We start from the raw sequence: 19,306 nt of genomic DNA on the forward strand, positions 1-19,306 counted from the left end.
CAGGAAGACATGTACAGCAGGGAAGTTTGGATAACCAGGATCATACTGTGATTATTTAGGCTTTTTGTTGACCAAATCCATTATATGTAGAAAGGCTATATATCTTTTTTGTTCCTTTATAGAGACCCTCTGTAAGATTATGCTATGAATTTGCAGAACAGATGTTGTATTATAAACTGTAACTTTTGATCTTGTCATGAACAGTAGATTTTAGATAAGTGGCACCAGCACAGAAAAAGACCCCAGACTGAAAAAGCCAACTTAGAACAAGAGAATTGCTGATCTTTACTTTTGAAAAATACTTTTATTTACTCATTGTAAACAGTGTTTCTTAAAAGGAAAAAGAAGTAAACACTTAAGTGCCAAGCTCTCTTCCTAGATAAGAAAATATTCAAAGCACATCTTATATATATGCAACATTATTTTTCTCAGTATCTCTTATACCAATCAAGATCAAGAAAAATCCAAAATCTTTCACTAAAAAAACCCCTGCAGTTGTTTAAACGGTGTTGCCTAAACGAGTGAGAATTATTGAAAGTTTCTATAGCTCGCTCTCTGTGGAGATTTTGCTTTTTAGGTGTTTCCTGTGGAATTAATCTTAGAGAGGGGAAGGAATTTAGATGTCATTTATGTGCATATGTGTGTGCTCACTGAAGTGATTTTGAAGTTCTTATGTATGCACCAAGAAACTGGAGAAATTAGATATTTGGAAATGGAAATTGGTGGTCTTCCAGGCAATATTGGATCTAAAAGTGCTAAATCCTTTAATAAATAAACCTTGATTCAGACTGGAATGTCTTGGCTTGATCTTAAAGGTGATATTATGAAGGTCTTCTAGTTGTTGACTAGCCTGAAAGATAATTATCTGCACATTCCAATCTTGTTCTGCCATCAGCAGTATCTGAGGCCTAAATGGAACAAATGTTATTTCCACTAGAAATATATTATATTTGGACTCTCCTCATTCCAAAACATTTAAAAAATATTTGTATCTAATTGGAAATACAAAGAATAAAATACATAACTGTATGACCTGTTTCTAACAGTCCTGTGTGCTTAATTTCAGCCCTTGTAGGCAGTTTTCTAACTGAAAGTGTAGTTTGTGAGCACACAGTTATATTATTGGATTACTCCTTTTTTGAGCTGTAGATGAAAGAATAACCTTTTCTTTGCTGAACATTTTGGAAACAATATTTCTTAAAACACATCAATACAATGCAAATTTTATTTACTCTAGTGGGTACTGGAGCAAATTTGAGGGACTGAATAGCCCATTTGAAATGGAATATATGCAGTATGAGGCATCTTGAAATGGATAGAAAAGCTTCTCTGCCTTAAAAAAAATGACATCTTAGTTCATACTGCATAGCTACTTATTTAATACATGATAAATCTAAGAATCTTTTGGGTTTGTATTCAAAGTTCTGCTTGCACAAGTGAAATATAAATGTGATTCCTTTAAGGACTGCTGGGTATAGCAGAGACTTCTGTAATAAAGTATTTCTGTGGGACAAAGACCTGTACAAAGTTGGAAAAGAAAGGAAGCATTAGTTTATAAATACAGTTTCAATATGTATGTTTGCAAAGGCACTCTAATATTGTTATAATGTATCCTCACTTGTGGGATTGTGTGTTCCATGGAAAAAGACTCTAGATCTTAAAAAATCCTTCAAATGCACAACTTGATGTGTATGTAGTCATCTCTGATCTCCAAAACCGAGCCTGCCTTTGGAAGAGAGGGATGTAAAAATAATAAAATATATGTCCCCATGAGAGTTAATATACAGAATATGAGCAGTGACAAGTAAGATAGTTCAGAGGAAAGGTCAGGCAGATCCAAAATAAAGCTCTCATCGAGGCCTGTTTAATCCTCCCATATGTAAATTTTGTAAGTCCTGCCACTCAGATTACAGTCTGAATTCCCATATATTTTGCCTCAAAACAAAGTTAAAAATATCAGCTTATAGATCTGCATGTTTTCTGTTTATACTCTCCTGAATATTGCTTCATGTGTGAAGAGACTTGAGAGACTTAAAAGGAAAACAAAACTCTTAGATGAGCAATAAAAGGCAGTTTATGTTAGTTAAAGGTTCCATGACTGCTTTCCCTTTTTTCGTCTGGTGAGAAATACTATTATTCTCATCAAAGTTTGTCTAATATATTTTGCCTACAAAAATACATAGCTGTATGAAACTTGTATTTTTATATAAGCCTTACTTATAAAGCCCATTACTTTAGTGTCTAAATAATACCCATATAAGAGGAGTTACAATAGTAAAACCTTTAGTAAATTCCACAGAGGAATTATTATGGTTCAGGCCAAAGCTTTAGAGTATAATTTCTTTTGGGTTTCTTCTTATTAATAATTTATCTGTACAAAAAATTTCTTCATAAACAGAATTCCTGCATTTTATGAGACTACCTTTCACAAGGCTTCCCTTTGCAATGTATGTACTGTAAAGTGCAATTTAGGAAGCACAAATGCTCAACCTAAATACTGATAACTGCTCCTCTTCACTATTTTCTCTAGCACATGGCACAAAATGCTTGTAATCCCTGAGTGAGCAAAGCTGCAGTTTTGAGCATATAACCCACCAAGAGGCTGAGCAATAACTGCTTCATAAGATGTGGGAAATCAATGAACTTCCAGAGGGAAGATCTGTAGGCACAGAGTTTGTGGTGATTGGGATGGGGCTGGCCCAGCCTCATCCCCAGTGGGCACAGCTGTGAGCAGCACTGACAGCAATGAGCCATGGAGTGCCCAGGGGCACTGAGCAAGCACCAAAGGGAGCAGAGGGCACACAGGGGCACTGCATGAACATGAGGGGATAAAAGGCTGGGCTGAAGGACAAGAAGGGCAGATGCTTGCAGCCTTCTGGAGTGGAGTGATGTTACTCTGAATGGGCAGCTGCCTGAAACCTTCTGATGAGGTAAGGTGTCATTGTGTATGGGGGAATGCTTAAAGCCTTCTGAAATTGTGTGGTGATGCTCTGTGTATCATGGCCCTCTTGACTGTGGCACATGCTGTGACAAAGATCTGCTGGAGTATTTCAGCTTTCAGAGAATAAAATACCATTTTCTGCTGCCTTTTTCTGGTGTTTTCTTGTACCTGGTAGATCCTATGGAAGAGCCCAGTAATAAGGTGAAGAGAGGTATAAATATAATTTTCTGCTCCCCTTTTTCAGTCCAGCAAACAAAATCTGTCACTCAGTGGAAGTGCATTTGGCTGGTATATTATTATTCAACAAAAAAAATTAGGTTTTACAACATTCAGTTGCAGTATTTGCATTTTTGTATTTGTTTTAAATTCTCACAAACTGATGTGATAGAATTGAAATATTTGTTTTCTTTGTAGATGAGGCAAAGGTTTAAGTGGCTGGTCTTTTTCTTCACTGAAGTGTATTCACTGAAATTTGTTTTGATTTAGTAATAGTCAGTGTAGCTTGGTTGCTTGGAAAGTGCAAGTTCTATAATTCAGCATCTTTGTTTTCCCCAAAAATGTGAACTCAAAAATGTGATGCTCAATTTCCCAAAGAGATGGAGATGAGCTTTTCAGGAGCTAACCTGGTATAAAACCATGGTCCTGAAGTCTTTTACTTCCTATTCCTTCAAATAGTTATTGAAAAAATATGTTCAGTTTTGGAAGGATGGTATTTCTTGGGCTATCTTCCTACACTTGTCAGTGTTCTCTCCCCCACCTGGTTTTCTTCTCCCACCTCTGTAATTACAGCAAATAATTCTTACAGAGTTTCTTTTCTGCATGATGCATGTGTGTACAGTTTGTACATGTGTGTAGAATTGTGCAGTCTGTCTCTCTGCACCTTTGTGTGGCTGTGCAGTTGTGTGTAAGGACCTGTGCAGTTGCTGCACGGTTTCCTCCTGAGCTCGTGTGGCTGCAGCGCTGTGGAGGCATCGAAGGGCTCCGTTCCTGCCCTTGGCTTTTGCCAAGTGCTGGCAGTGCTGCTTCCAGAGGCAGCTGAGCCTGTGCCACCACCTCCTATCTGGCTCCCTTCTCACACAAGTTCTGTTTCCTGGGGCTGGGTTGTTGAATTCAGCTCAGCATCCTGCCCCTTGAGCCCTGCTTCTTCCAGCCACAGGGAGTTTCTCTCCCCTGTGTTGGCTGAGGGAGGCACTGTGTTCTGGGACTGATGTACCCAGTGAGGTTGTTCCTGTGCAGTGGCTGTGGAGATAGTTTCATGGACAGAGAGCTACAGTTTGAGCAAGATTTCTCTTTAGTGCTCTGAAAAATTGACATGCTGATGGTGAACTGCCTTCATGGAGGAATTCCTCTTGACAAATTCTGGGCTGATACTTTTGCTCCATCGTGATCATTCCTGGCTTATCATGTGTTAATAATGGAGTCCAGTTGTCAGACATTTTGTTGTCCCCTCAGGCCTCCCTGACTGTCCCATGGGCTGCCCTACCCTGGACAGCCTCATAAGCACTTCAGTGCTGTTCCTATTGACTGGTCTCTTCCTGAAGTGATTCTTCAAAGCTATTTTTAATTGCTTTATTTTAAATTATTATATTATCCTATGAGGAAACTTGTCTTGCTTGTGTTATTTCTGTATCTGAAACAAATTAGTGAACTGTTTGTATTTCTGCTCCATGTATTCTCCAGTACTTTCCCCATGGCTCTGAATAAATTTGAGTCAGGTTGGAATTATCAATTGCTATACCAAGTATTAACATTTTTCTTATTAAGAATTATCTGTAACTGGGTGTACCAGAGATAAAACTTGGCTCTTTTGTGACAGACATACTTGACTTTCCTTAAAGTTATTGATATAGTTGATATTACACTATAAACAATAGGAGATAATTTTAGTTTTTAAGGAGATAGCATTTCCATGCTGCTGACTTCTTTATGTATGCCAAGCCAATAAAATATTACATAAATAATTTTATAGCAAAAATGCCCTAGGATTAACTAAACAGGGCAATATTATCTGTATGAAGAGAAGAGCACAGATGTGTCTTCCTTGGGCATTCAGTAGTCACAGAACTTTTAAAGATGGCATGAAATTTTTGTTGCTGCAGAAGCTATATCTTCCAATCAGTTACATGAATCTTTATATTGCTGCCTATTAATATTATTTATTAATAGTCATTGTGTCAAACCTTGTTAGGAAATAGTTTTTTCGGGGATTCCTCACATAAAATTATCCAGGTATTTTCATACAATAATGTTTTCACTTTAAGTTTTACTTGCTATTTCACAATATATAAGCACAATTCACAGTGTGGAAAACCTCTTACTTAAACTACTTGTTTGCAGTAAGACTTTACACACACCATGTGAATCCCTGCTGTGTTTGGATACATTCTAAGGAAGCATTTCTAACTTGAATAATATATTGGGATTATGGATTAAAAGTGGTGGGGAAATAGCTTTGTGCACTGTAACCTAACAAGCGTGCTAAGAATCAACTTTTTGGCAAGAAAACTCCCAATTTGCCCTCTCTCCCAGAAGTTGACCTGGTGGATGAAATAGTAGATGTGTGCATGATTCTAGGCATGCCTTCTCCAAAGATCAACATTTGTACACACTTTAGTCACTTTTATACGCAGTGCTATTGACATTAACCAGGGAGGCCGCTCTGACAGCGCTGGGCTCTAACACCAGCTAAAGAGTTGCTCTGCTCTGCCTGCACGGTTTATCTGAAAGGACTCAACACCAAAATCACACAGCCTAATTGTTTTCAGCCCATAAGGGTTCTCTTCCAGATACAATATCCTGTAGGACAACTGAGTGTCCTACTGAAATCAGCATATTCAATAGTCAACTCAATTTACTTTTATTCTTCTGAAAACAAAACTTTGAGCTCTGTAATTTATCAATACATTATATCAAGTTTGCTTTCACTTGCACAGCTATAAAACACTTTTCATGCTACCTTTGTAATTAGGTTTGGACAGTATCAAACAAGTGTAAGAGCAGAGCTAAGGCTACCAGCTGATTAAAAAGATCATACACTTGCTCAGATGAAGCTCAGTGGAAAAGCAGAAAAAATTAACAAGACATGTCAGTGAAATAACTAATTTTCAAAGTAAAAGCAAAAATAAAAAGATGCTTTTTTTGATTGTTTCTTCTCTTTAAAAATGGACCTGCACAGTTTCTCAGGTGCTTGGTCTTGTTTCCATCATGGTGCATGTCTGGGTGAATGAACTGAATGGGGCCAAGTGTGAGTTAGGCCTTGTCAGCATGAAATTTGCCTTGGAAAAAGAACATTTTTGACTGATTCTTGCATATAGCCTTGAAATATCATAATGTGATGTTATTTACTTCATCATATATATAAGTGTTTTGCTGTTGATGAAGGTCTGTTTGGGACAAAACATTCCAGCTGCATCTGAGAGTAATACTCTATTCTCTTGCCCATCCTTTTCAGTTTTCCTGAAGGTCACATTCACATTTTGGCAGTGGGTTGTCATACAGTGTATTTTAGATGAAGCTAAGTGAGAATACTGTAACTGAGGGCCAGTTGTTTTTCACAAGATGAAGTGTTTTAAATAGATGACAGTATTCCTGGGACTGCAGGGGAAGCATCGTTTTTGTTTGTACTTGAGAGTAGCTTTTGTTTTCATCTGTCTAGGAACATGATCCCAGAGCACAGAGGTTACCATTATTTAGATAATAATTTTGTCTGATTTAATAAAAAATGGTGTTGCTTTTAGTTGTTGGTTTGTTTTGGCTTTTCAAACTGATAGTTAATCTATTTACGTGATTATGACCAGAACTTTCCAAAATAATTTAATTATGTTTTTCAGTTATAGGTAAAATCACTATATTAATTGGAAAACCAAATCACATATAATGAATCAAAGAATGATATTGTTGTGGTCCTATATTTTATTGAATTTCTGAGGCTTAGAATAAGATGGTCAATGTTCTAACTTTCAGTAACAGAAAAGTGAACCACTTGAACACAGTTCCCAAAACTTTCATTCAAAATCTTAACTTAATAAAGACCCCACAGCTTTAGTAATCCTTTCACTTAGGTTATGTATTTATTTTAAGCTATGGGAATCCACTACATTCCAGCATGATTCTATGTAGAGATGGACATATGTCTGTCATAACAGTGTGCTTACATGAATTAACATGGCTGGGAACCACCACGTGACAGCAGCAAGGTGGTACTCAGGAAACTACAGACCCTTCTCTCCCTGCCTGTGGTCCCTGCAGGTCTGGAAGGGAAATATGTGCCCTTTCTATGCTGTGTCTCTTCTTTATCTGGATGAAACAAAACCTTGTGTGTTCTTAGCATAGCTTTTGGTAATCAAGTAATCTCAGTGAGGTTTTTGATGTCAAATTCTGCAGCGTGGCGTCCCATTTGATGACTGTGCTGTTGTGTTCCTAAGGACATGGCCCTGCCCTGGGGACTGCTGCTGAGTGCTTCTGGTGCTTTGTGTTGAACTGCCACTGCATTGCTGGCTGACGTCACTGGGCCCTATGTATCTTTTACGAGTTGGAAAACCAACCTGGAATTTATAAATACTGCTTAATATTCTGTCAAATCCTTCACTTATGATGTTTATTTTAAAGCTTTTATGCATTCTAGAGTATGGTTACTTTTGTCTTCTCTGACAATTTCCAAAGTTGTGAAACACAGCATGTGTCTAATTTCTTTGTTTGGCAAGGTTCAGCAGCGTCAGCCTCCATAACTGTATTGATTTTGTTAGACCTGTTTCCTGGCTTTAAGAACTGTGATAGAAGTCAGAGGTGAAGAATTTGTCTATGGATGACAAATGGCATGGGAAGAGAGTAGAGGGGAGGGTGACAAAGAGTTTATTTCCATGTCTTGCAAAGCTCAGGATGACACTTTGCTGTGTCTGTTTGCTTTTGGGAAAAACAACTTTGCAATGAAACTGTTCAGGCAGTTGCACACTGGAGAAATTTGCATTAGAAACAGGAAGGAGCAATGTATTTACAAACCATCCTGCAGGATAGCACTGGAATTTTTAAAAGCAGTAGGTCCACATGGCTGGTGCTGGCCCTCCCGTAGGTGTATAATTGAATTAGCCATGAGATAAAGTGGTTCCCTGCATGGCCAGCAGCTGCTGGCACAGCATCCTGGCATGCCTGGCACTCACCTTCGCTGTGCCAGGCATGGGCAATGTGTTCGTGGCAAAGGCTGAGAGTCGAAAGAGCTGTAGGTGGACATTTGGTGTGTCCAAATTCCAGCTCTTATCTGTTTTCCCTCATCTCTGTGAATGTGTCTTCTATGCCCTTTTAGTCCAGTGACAGAACAGATTTGTAGGAAAGCCACAAAGAGTAAGTTTGAGGATTATAGTCTTTCCTTTTTTACAATCTCATGCTTAATCTAAGGGGAAAACCCCCAAATATTATTTTAATTAAATTAATCTTCACAGAGCTGGAGATAACTGAAATTTATGTAGTGTGTAATTTGGTGTAGAGAAAAAAAGGCATTTCCTTAGGAAATGGAAAAAAAAACCCCTTTCAAAACTACTGGGTGGATTCTTACACTGAATGACTTATTATCAAAATGCATCCAGCATTATTGAATGAATGTAGTGTTTGTTAAACTTTTTTAAAAAAAAGTAATGATTAATATTTTAATACTAAGGTAAAAGGATCTCTAAATTTTTTTTACTATGTAAAATTCATAAATTATGAATTTATGAATTTCTTTTCACTATGTAAAATTCATAAATTATCTGTGTGCTAACACAAGATTAGGTTTTAAAAGAGGTATGAAATTTTTGTATAGCTGCTGATACTTGAAAAAGTCAGGGAAATCCAAAACTCTTGTATTTATCACCAATGTTGTAGCCAAAATGAAGTGCCAATCCTTTAAAGGTAGTAGTACTAACCATACTAACCTTGACTGCTGGGATGTTGCCAGGTCTTCGTCATCCTGCAGAAATATATTATACTTGAACTGAGAAAACATGCAATTGTCCCTCCCCCTCTTCATTCCCACAAACTGGAACAGTATTATGTTAGCTTGAGCTGTACTGAGCCGAATCCAATCTGGAATTAAGAATGCTCCAGGGCATTTTTAATAAACTGTCATTCATTTGAACTCTAACCTCCTTTAATTTGCAGAATCTGGTAGCGCAGATGTATTCTTCAGCCACATTCATTTTTTTTATTTTCTTATCTTGGTGTGAAACACTGCTGATAGCACTTAAAAATGTGAAGCTGCAGAACAAGTAGAAAGTGTTCACTGAAAATAGACTCAAAACTAAGAAACAATTACTGTAGTTTAGTTTGCTGGGTTTCTGCCATTCTGAAATGTAAACTTAATTCTAGTGCAGATTTTAATAAAATCCTCAAAGTGCCGAGGTCAGTTAAGCTCTTCCTGAAAGTATGAAGAAAAAAAGGCTTTTATTACAAAATGCAAAGGATAAAATGAGGCCATTGTCTTGCAAAAGGGAAGAAAACCCAGCTAATAACATATTCAGGGCATAGAATACTCCTGAGTTAAGTGCATTCACTGAGGTTCTCGCTGTAAACTCTTTCAGAACTTGTATTCCTGGGAGTTCAAAACATGCAGGGTTTGTGATTAGGAGCATTTACACTCAGGGATAGGGCTGAGAAAAGAGAGCAGCTTCCAGGTGGGAACTGGCCCCAGTACCTCTGCCCCTGCCAGGTGGTGCTGCTGGGCTTGGGCAGGGATTGCCCAAAATCAAAATTTTCGTCTGTAATACTGCCTTCAGTGGTTAAAGTTAAATTTCCTTTGTAACACATCTGCTACAGCTATATAATTAATATGGTTGGAGGATTGTTTGTGCAACTTCAACATTCACACATTTACATTTGATAGGAATGGATTTAAAAAAAACCAAAACAGTTTCTTGTGTACATGCCTGCCAGTTGAATTTGGTTGTAGGTGTTGGTAGGACAGTTAACTGGGAAAATGTGCAGCCATGATCTGGGGTCATATTTGAAAAATGAAGGAAGAACTAGCTGGCAAATAGTGTGTTGAAAGTGTAAATGCAAATAAAACTTTCAAGTCAACACGTGTTAACAGTTTGTGGTTTGAAAAAGTTTTCATATTTAAGTTTTGAAAGGTTTTTTTTTTTCTTTTCTTTTAAACTTTGATCTCTTTTGTCTGGTATTGTAAGAGTATGTTATTAATAGACATTAACAAATCCACAGCTTTGTTTTCCACAAGTCTTTAATTCTCTTAAATGTTTTGAAATGTAAATTATGTGATATATGTGATATGAACTTGGGTGAGGATTCAGTCAATCATCAGGTGGGGTGCCAAACTGAGAATATGGAAAGGGAGCAAAATGATACTAAAAATACAGAAGTTCAAGAATTCTACTTTTTTACATTCTCATTTGCCCCACAAATCTGCAAGTGGGGAGTGACTTGGTGTTTAAAGATACTGTTTCAAAGCTGGAGAATTAATGCCTTTTCTGTTCTGATCCTTACTACACTTTCTATTAAGCTATGTTGTCTGGAATTAAGTGATAGAGTGGATGCTCAGGAGAAACTAGATGCAGCTTTTAAAAGGTACAAGGAAAAGCCAAAGAAATAACCCAGAAAACAGAAATAGCATATGTATTAGTAGTTGAGTCTTGTCATTGTTGGAAACATCATGGGTTTATGTTCTTGCACTAAAGGAGAAGATGAAGTACCTGGTGTTATATTAGACATTGAATCTGTTTTTAAAGAAATATGATCTGACTCTTTACTTCTGGCCTGTTAAGTCTTTTTTTCATGGGATTTAAGTGCAAATCCAGCTTTTTTATTTCTTTATTTCCCTCAATTATATGCTCCCTTTGCTGTTTCTAAGAACATTCACTAGACAGTCATTTTACAAAGGTATCTCAAGTCATCATCTTTCTTCATGGTTTCTTCAGTGGAATCTTGCATCTGCAGAGACTCCTGAGTTGCACTCCTTGCTGTTTCATTGATATCCTCATTACACTGCTTTTACTTTCTGAGTGGAAGGTTGCACATCAGTATTTTCAATTCTGTTGGTAATTCTGATCTGCATTCATGAAATACAGCTTGTTATGCACTGCAGGGTATCAGACACCTTCTAGTATTTCATTGATCTCATTAGAGTGTTTGTATAGATGGTGTGGAAGGAGTAAGTAAGAGTATCATTGGCAAACAGGCTGTGAGTCCTCATTGTAATTCATAACAACTGTTATTTATTTGTATTATTTATTGAACTTTTTATATAGAAGCCCATCTATATGGGAATTGAAACAGAAATGGCTTATAAGCACTGATTGCCTGCTAGGAGGCTTTAGAGAACAGCATGAGCCTGGGAGATGTAGCCACACTGATGATATGAGCCCTGTGGAATTTGGTCAGACTCTTCAATTCGCAGCAAAATTGAACTCCTTTCAGTACTTTGCATAACATGGATGAATTGAATATATCTTCTTTCCCATTTTATTTTATTTTATTTTATTTCATATAGAAGTTCTTCCTGAAGTGCTTTCTCGTTTATAAATAATTATATTTAGACAAAGGATGTGAGAAAGAACATACAGGAAATAGGATATTCATTATTCAAATCAATATGTGTCACTAAAAAACCTATTTAACTTTATGTAAACTGTATCATTTGAAGAGGGGGAAATCCCACTGTCATACTGGAGGCCATTCATGGAAAATGATTCACCCCACAAGAAAATCTGCTGCTGCCAGACAGGTGTCATTGCATACTCTCCATTCTTTAGCGTGTTCTTTAAATTTCTCCATGCTGAGGAAAGAATGGGATCACCACAGCTTTCTACACTTCATGCTTCAGAGCTTCTCACAGTTATCAGGAGGAAAATAACTTGATTGTTATTAGAGGAGTTACAGACCTTTAAAGTTCAGGATGATAGAATAATTTGATTAGAAGGGCCACTAGAGGCAATGCAGTATAAACTCCTACTCAAAGCAGAAATAACTTCAAAGTTGGATCAGATTCTCCAGGCTTCATTCAATCAAAATCTTAAAACACTCAAGGACTGGAGAGTTTACAGTTTCCCTGGGCAACCTGTTTTGCAAATATGTGCATTCTTCATGAAAAATGTTGGGTTTTCATTAACACTTTTATATTAAAACATGCTGCATTTAAAATTTCTGAAATTACTTCTATGAAGAGTTACCACCACCCTGAATTTAAATAATACAAATGGTGCAGGACATATTTATAAATTGTATGTGGCAGTGGCCCAGGTTAAATAGGTTTCTGGTGATCTGTGTTAGTTCTATTTTGTATAAATATTGTTTATTACTAATGGACTCATGGAAACTTTGAGGGTTTTTTTGTGGTTTTGAAACAACACTGTGCGTTTTTAAGACAGTTACGATAGCAAGAGATTTGAACAGCCATTTACAGAAAATAATTCCTTTAGTGTGTTCCCCCCCCCATATTTTATATGGATTTAATATGTTCTTGTTGTAAAGAATATGGAGTTGAAAGTGTCCTCTCTCTTAGGTAGAAGAGCTGATGAATGCACTGGAAAAGACTAGACAAGAATTAGATTCTACCAAAGCCCGTCTTGCCTCAACACAGCAGTCTTTGGCTGAAAAAGAAGCACACCTGGCTAACCTGAGAATAGAGCGAAGAAAACAGCTTGAAGAAATTCTAGAAATGAAGTAAGTACCTTGATTTCTCTAATTTCTGGGAAAAAAAAAGAAGCAAATAACTACTTTTGCCATAGGAGAATGTTTTGATGTGTTTCTTTTGGTGTTATTTTTTGATTTTTCTCTGCATATATTTCATAATGCATATATTTAAGTGTGAATCTAGGGATTTCTAATAGTTTTAAGACACTTAAAATCCTTTAAAAGCACGGAAGTGCAAAAGTCTTCATTTTAGAAGAATCAACTCAACATTTTTTGAAAGTTGTCCTTTTTTGCATGCAAATAAAACTATCAGTACTATAGAACTTCTGTGAGAAACTGAAAACCTAAAGCCCCATCTCTCAGTGGGAATGCAATGCTGGAATCTCTGCCAGTGTCACATGCAAAGGAAGGGAGTTATTAACTTTCTATTGATGGTGCAAAGCTTATTGCTTTGAATTGGTTAAAAACACCCCCAAACTAACAAAGAATTTTTGCATACACTTTACCACTGTGGATATATGGTCAGAATGAAAAAGGAAGAGGGACATAGAATTTAAATCTGACTTCCTCCATGCAAAGAAAAGTAAACATGTGTAATTATGAGGCATTAAAGCTCTGCTATGATCTTTGAAATTGGCAAAAAGGGTGAACCTGCTATGACTTGGCTAGGCTGATAATTGTGTAGTTAACATTCAACAAAGAAAAATCAGAGTTATAATTTTGAAACAGCTTTTTTGAAGGAGGAAGCCATATATAATTTCAGGTCAATTGTTACAGTTATCCTTGCATTTTAAAGGAAGGGAAATAATCAGAAAAAATGATTTTCATTATGTTATTGTAAATAAGACAAAGTGGAAATGGAGTCACGTACTTAGCAGAGTTTTATAAAAGTGAATTTTAAGAATGTGTGCCAGGTAATACAGGTGCAGAAATACTGTAATGGAAGCACAAATGTTTCCAGGGATATCTAAAGAATTTCTGGTTTTCACTTTAATGAGCTCTGTATTCATATAGAAAAATGGAATCACATATGAATTAGAATACCATGGGACATTATATTTTATAATAGATACATTTTAAAAGTTTTTTTTTAAATTTTAAGTTATATGTACATATTAATTGTCCCATCATAACTCAGATGCTCAGTGCCAGTCATCTACTTTCTATGTAGTGCTTTGGTCTGTTTCCTCAAGTGCCTTTTTTTTTTTCTAATCATAAGATTTTTTTTTTTCTAATCATAATTAACAATTGCTGAACAAAATAGAGGAAAAATTTCTAATTCTGTTAATGTGACTTTTTAAATTTGGTACACAGAACCTCACAGAACAATCTGGAAAATGAGGTTGGCAAAAACTGGTGAGGTAGAACTCGTTTTGACAAAAGCTGTTCTGTTTTATGCATGAAGGACTGGTTGACTGGTATTAGAATTGAAAGACTCAGTAGCAAAGATCCTAGTTTTTTTAATGTAACTTATTAATTGGAAACATTTACTCTAACTTCTACTTATTGTTTAAAAAATTCAATATTGAATGATTACAGTTTTTGGCTATGAGCTTCCAGTTAAATAGGCATGAAGTGTGTGTTTAAGAACATTCATGATGATTTCCTATGCTTATATTATTTTCAAGTTCCAACCATAACTCTGCATTCTAGGCCCATCTGGCTGTCATTGTCAAGATCCATCTTAATTTACTGGCCACAATCAGTTGTCAGTTTTCGAACATTTCTTCAATTGTCATTTCTTGTTCCCATATAAATTTGCTTATTTATGGAGGTTTAGAATAAAAATGAATAGCAGCCTAGTCTTGTTCATATCTGTTTGATCTTTTTGAACTGGAAAGAGATAAATACCTGTTAAACAAAAGGTAGTTTGATAAAATCAACTCTTTCTTAACTTGATGCCAATTTGTGAAAAAAAGGTTTATTTTAACAAATTTGAAAGTATAAGTTTGAAGAAGGAGTTGCAGTTGCATGTTAATTTCAGATTTTTTTTTAATATCTATTAAAAATATTACTATATTAGTTCTGGAGGAAATATTTTTGCTATGGTCATATTATTTTAGCAGTGCACACATAACTCATACTGACAGTAATGGAAGTTATGCATACATGTTAGCAGTAAAATGCAGCATGTGTTCAAATCCATCATTTTGTCTAATTGTCTTGTTGCTTTGTGCTTTTTCTGTGTCTGAGCATAAAGCAAAAATCAATGCACTTTTTATTTTTTAGTAAGTGATACTTCAAAAAAATCTCTACTGCATAGTGTGACAAAAGCCATGGTAATGTGTTTTTTTTTTTTAATGTATTTATCATCCATAGAAATATTTCAGTTGGCCTGAACTTTAAATATGGTAGTTAGAAATATATCCTAAGACTGCTTTTTCCAGACATTGTTTTTGTTTTCTAAGAGTCCACAAGTAGGAGCACAACCTCCTGAGAACTTCACAAGGCCTGCCTAGAAAAGCTCATTCATTTTGTAACATGAAGAGCTTGAGGGTAGGAGAAGTTTCAGCGCTGTGATGTGGTGGAGGTTTGTCAGATGTTTCAGAAATGCCATATTTGTGGAGCATACTTTCATGACCACAGTGCTTTCATACAGATCTCCTTTCCTATATGGTGGTTCCTTCCAAAACTCATAAACCTGCTTGTAACAAAATTAGGTAGCTGTATAGATAGATAAATGAGTATTTATATAATATTAAAATTTCCTTATATATATATGTATGTGAAATAAATGCCTGCCCTCATGGAAAGTGGGTTTTGCTCCATGGCACAGATCATCTTTTTAGAAATGGTTGAAATTATTTTCCCTTTGGAAGATATAAAGTTTGACCTGGAGAGCCAAAAGTTATAAAAGAAAGTCTAATGGCATGTGGTAGAAAAGACATAAAAATGATTGTCACTCCTTTTGTAAGTTCAGGTTTTAAACTATATGCATTTTATCTTCAACTGCAACCTAAAACTCCAACACCCAAGCTCCCCCCTAACTTTGGTATAAAAATTTAGTGTTTTCTTGGTTGAAAATCTTTGTTAACTTTCTGTCATGTTTAATCTATTTATTAAGTACAAGGTTAGAAAATATTTCATTGTGGTTTTGCATTAATTTGATGATCTTTCAGTGACTTAGTTGTGTGGCAAACACTGCACTCAGTGAGTGGCCATGCGATTAATCCCTCAAAAGACAGAACTTCGTGTTTTGACCTGAAGATCTGACAAGTCTTAATTTTTGAGATTTAGTTGTTAATTACTGAGTGTTTCCTCTGTTAACTCAGCATACTCAATGCTCTGAAGCTTTCAGAATTCTTGCCAAGAGTTTGAAAGGCAATTTCCTTGCCTTAAATAGAGTTCATGCCATCACCTGTGGGTATTGCTAAATCAGTTTTGTTGGAATTGACTTTGCCCTGAAATTCACTACAAATTTCCAGAAGAATATATATTTTCCCTTATGTGAAATAAATTGGATGATTAGTAATGAAGCATTAAAGAGCTAAGAAAAACCCAGCTACTAGTTATTTTATTCAGTAACAAAAACAGAACATTACTGTGCTGTCCAAAAAATATACTTTAAATTAGATTTTGCAGTAAACTTTCTTACAGCGACAGTATAAAATTAAACATCTCTTCCTTTAAGTATGGTCACCACTTCTTTCACTGAAAATAATAAAAGGAAATTGCTTACCTTTGTTTTTCAGTAGATTTATTCATTTAAAAGCACCTCTGTATAGTCAGGGAGGAAATAGTTGTGAGAAGAAGGGGGTAAAATGTTTTTTCCACCAAGCGTTCAGTCCCAGCGGCTGCCGCTCTGTGCACCAGTGCTGAACACACGGTGCCCTTTGCCTGCTGGGTCAGTGGTTCAGCTGCTGGCCAGAGAAGGAGAGGGCACTTGGATTTGCCACTAGATGCCAGTCTCGGGTGCAGGACCATGGTTTGAGTCAGAGCAGCTCCATGGGGTGAGGAGGAAGCTTGTCCTGTTGGGAGGAGAATGTGCTTTGTCCCCTTGTCTGTCACCAGGTCTGACTGGTGCCCTCCTGCCTTGTAGAGCAAAAGCTTTAGGCATGGAAAGGCATACAAATGGCTTCAAGTGGACTTTTCAGGATATTGCAGGGATGAAGAGGGTCTTTGAATGGATTCTGGAAGTCAGGGGTCATAGCCTAAGGGAAAGACTGTGTAAGATGTAAAACTAAAAAGTCAGAATTTGTACAGAAGTCAAAATGCTTTATGAAGTACTAGTGGCAGAAGTATAAGAAAGTTTACCATTCATCTGGTTTTCTGCAGACATACCCCTTTTTTCCATCTATAAATTTTACTGGAGTAGAAGTTGGGGATTTCACATCTGTGTAGCAGCTCAGCAGGAGTTTCAGCTCTGACAAGAGCCGTTGGATATCCAGAGAATCTATCTAGATGTGTTTCCAGCACCTGGACAAATCAGCTCATGTCCCTGCCTTACATTATCCGATTACTATTTCCATCCATCACCATCTGAAACTGACACCTGGGGAGGGAACTCAACATGTTTGCCTTTATTTATGACCTAATTGCTCAACCCTAAGAGGTTCTGACACCCACCGGAGAGTGGTTTCTTCCTCATTGCTGTGGGTACAGCAATAGTGAAAAGGGCTTCTGAAATCTCTGTGTGAGTAGTAAATCCAGTGCGTCTGGAATGTTTCAGAGTAATTACGTATGCAATTCACCTGTTCCGGGCAAGCACAGGCCAGAAGCATGACACTCATTGACAGGGAAATCCCTGATGAAATTGCAGGGACTCTACTTGCATGTAGTCATGAAGTTGATTTCCATTTTTTTTGGTTCTTCCATACAGCATGAAGGACAAGGAAAGGAACATAGCAAGGTAGGAGAAATTGGCAAAGAGATTTAGGGTTGGAACTGCTCTTTGAAATGTGTGGAACTCGCTTCTTAAAACCACTTTAAAGGATGGCTTTCCTACAGACCTCCCTGCTTTCTGTGTTACAGCCAGGCAGAGCTTTCCCCTGTGCCCATCTTTTCCAAAAGAAAAGCAGGATGGGAGATTATCAGTTCTCTTCCCTGCAATGGAACCTGAGGTGTTTCTCTAAAAGGTGTGGGTGAAGTTGCTTAGTTTCTGCTCTTTTGAAATGCTGGTGTAGTCTAAAAGCAGCCTGTACCTACCTTGGGAGTAGTTCTAGGCTGAGTGAGCAGTAGTGGATATGTGATGTTAAATTAGTTTCTTTGAAGTTTAAGCAAACACAAGGGTCAGATTTCTTATATTATTAATTAAGTATTATTTTGAAAGAAGAGTAATATTTTTTTTCTATGTTTCCAGCTGTATTTCAGCTTGCATTTGGAGAAGGATATCTATGATAATTTCTCTAACGTGAATTCTTTAGCATATCTTACTCAATAGGTTAGATAACAGAATGTGTATAAATAGCTGTAAAGTGTATAAATAGTGCATAAATAGCTGTAAAGAAAAAATAATTTTCAGGAAGAAGTTTACTATTTTTTTATAATTTTATTAGAAAGATGATTTTGACTTGTTGCATCTGTGGTAATGTATACTATAAACATGTTCAGATAGCATGATTTTCTCAAAAATTGTACCATTTCAAATGCAGAACACTAGACTGTTTTTTAGTAACCTGTGGACTGCTTCAATTTAATTGTAGGATTCATGCTGAGAGTATAGAGAGTCATATCCCAAGTTAAATACAAACAAACCAGCAGGATGTTGATACAACTGTGACTTCCATAGGAAGTAGTTAGAATGGTAATGTGGTCTCCTAACTTGGGTGGAAAGTCTCTTGTGGCTGTTTTTGCCCCACAGACCTGTAACACAGCATGCCTTGACTAACATTTTTGACACCAACTTGCAAACACCATAAAGATTAGAGAAGGCCAAATGAAGGCTTTGTTCTCTGGAACAGAAGCTTTCTTGACGAAAATGAAAAGATGTTTTTCTTTTGTAAACAACGAAGAGGCTCTAAGCAATAAAATGTTTCTCTCTCTGAGAATAGAATAAGTGAGCTGTTAACTTGTCAGAATGCTTCCCTTAAAGACATCTGAGTGTCACCGAGTTCTTACTTATGTTCCTACGTTCAGATTACAGGATAGTATACTTTGATTTTATTCTATAAGATTCCTAATGTTTGAAATTTCATCAGCATGGGAAACGAATTTCTTTTCTTAATTTTGTTCTTTTTAAGGTCATAATTTACTTTCAAAATAGGTTGTCACCTGCTATTGAAGGTTAGTAAGATCAGTTTAGGATTTCTACAAACTGTGGTATGAGAGGCTGTGCTACTTTATATATCAATATTCAAGTAAAGGAAGTTGGATCCTCTCCCACTGTTGTCCCTTTTAGACAGTGGGAGAGGGAAGTAGCAACCCTAAGTGTTTCCAGGGAGACAATGTCTTCCTCTCTTTTATGGAAAGGTAGCAATGCTTATGTCACAAAGGCATTGTCTGAAGGCAAACCAGGAGTTCAGACATATTCCAGACAATGCATATTATGGTTATAATAATTAAACATACTTTTCTGAGCTAGAAAATAAGTCTGGCTTGTTTTCTTAATTTCATAAGGATTTTGTCTCTAGTTGTACAAGCGATCATTCTGGTTCCTTTGATCTATGTGATTTGAGGCACCTGCCAGGCAGAAAGAGAATTTGGTGATCATTCCCAGTCCATATCCTAGGAGTGCACTCTGCTTTCCAGTTTTGTTGCCATTGTTCTTTACCCATTCTGCTTCAATGGAAAAATAGCAGTCGGTGCTCCAGC

The 19,306-nt window shown here is 36.6% G+C and overlaps 1 protein-coding gene across 1 annotated transcript in view; it reads left to right on the forward strand.

Moving 5' to 3' along the window:
- The window catches only part of ERC2 (ELKS/RAB6-interacting/CAST family member 2), a 297,125-nt gene that overhangs the window by 193,103 nt on the left and 84,716 nt on the right, over nucleotides 1-19,306 (forward strand). The window contains exon 17 of the mRNA XM_053954051.1: nucleotides 12,426-12,586. Within this exon, the coding sequence (XP_053810026.1) occupies nucleotides 12,426-12,586 (161 nt within the window). The remainder of the gene's footprint in view (nucleotides 1-12,425; nucleotides 12,587-19,306) is intronic.

This window comes from Vidua chalybeata, chromosome 12 (assembly GCF_026979565.1).
Source record: "Vidua chalybeata isolate OUT-0048 chromosome 12, bVidCha1 merged haplotype, whole genome shotgun sequence".
NCBI lineage: Eukaryota > Metazoa > Chordata > Aves > Passeriformes > Viduidae > Vidua > Vidua chalybeata.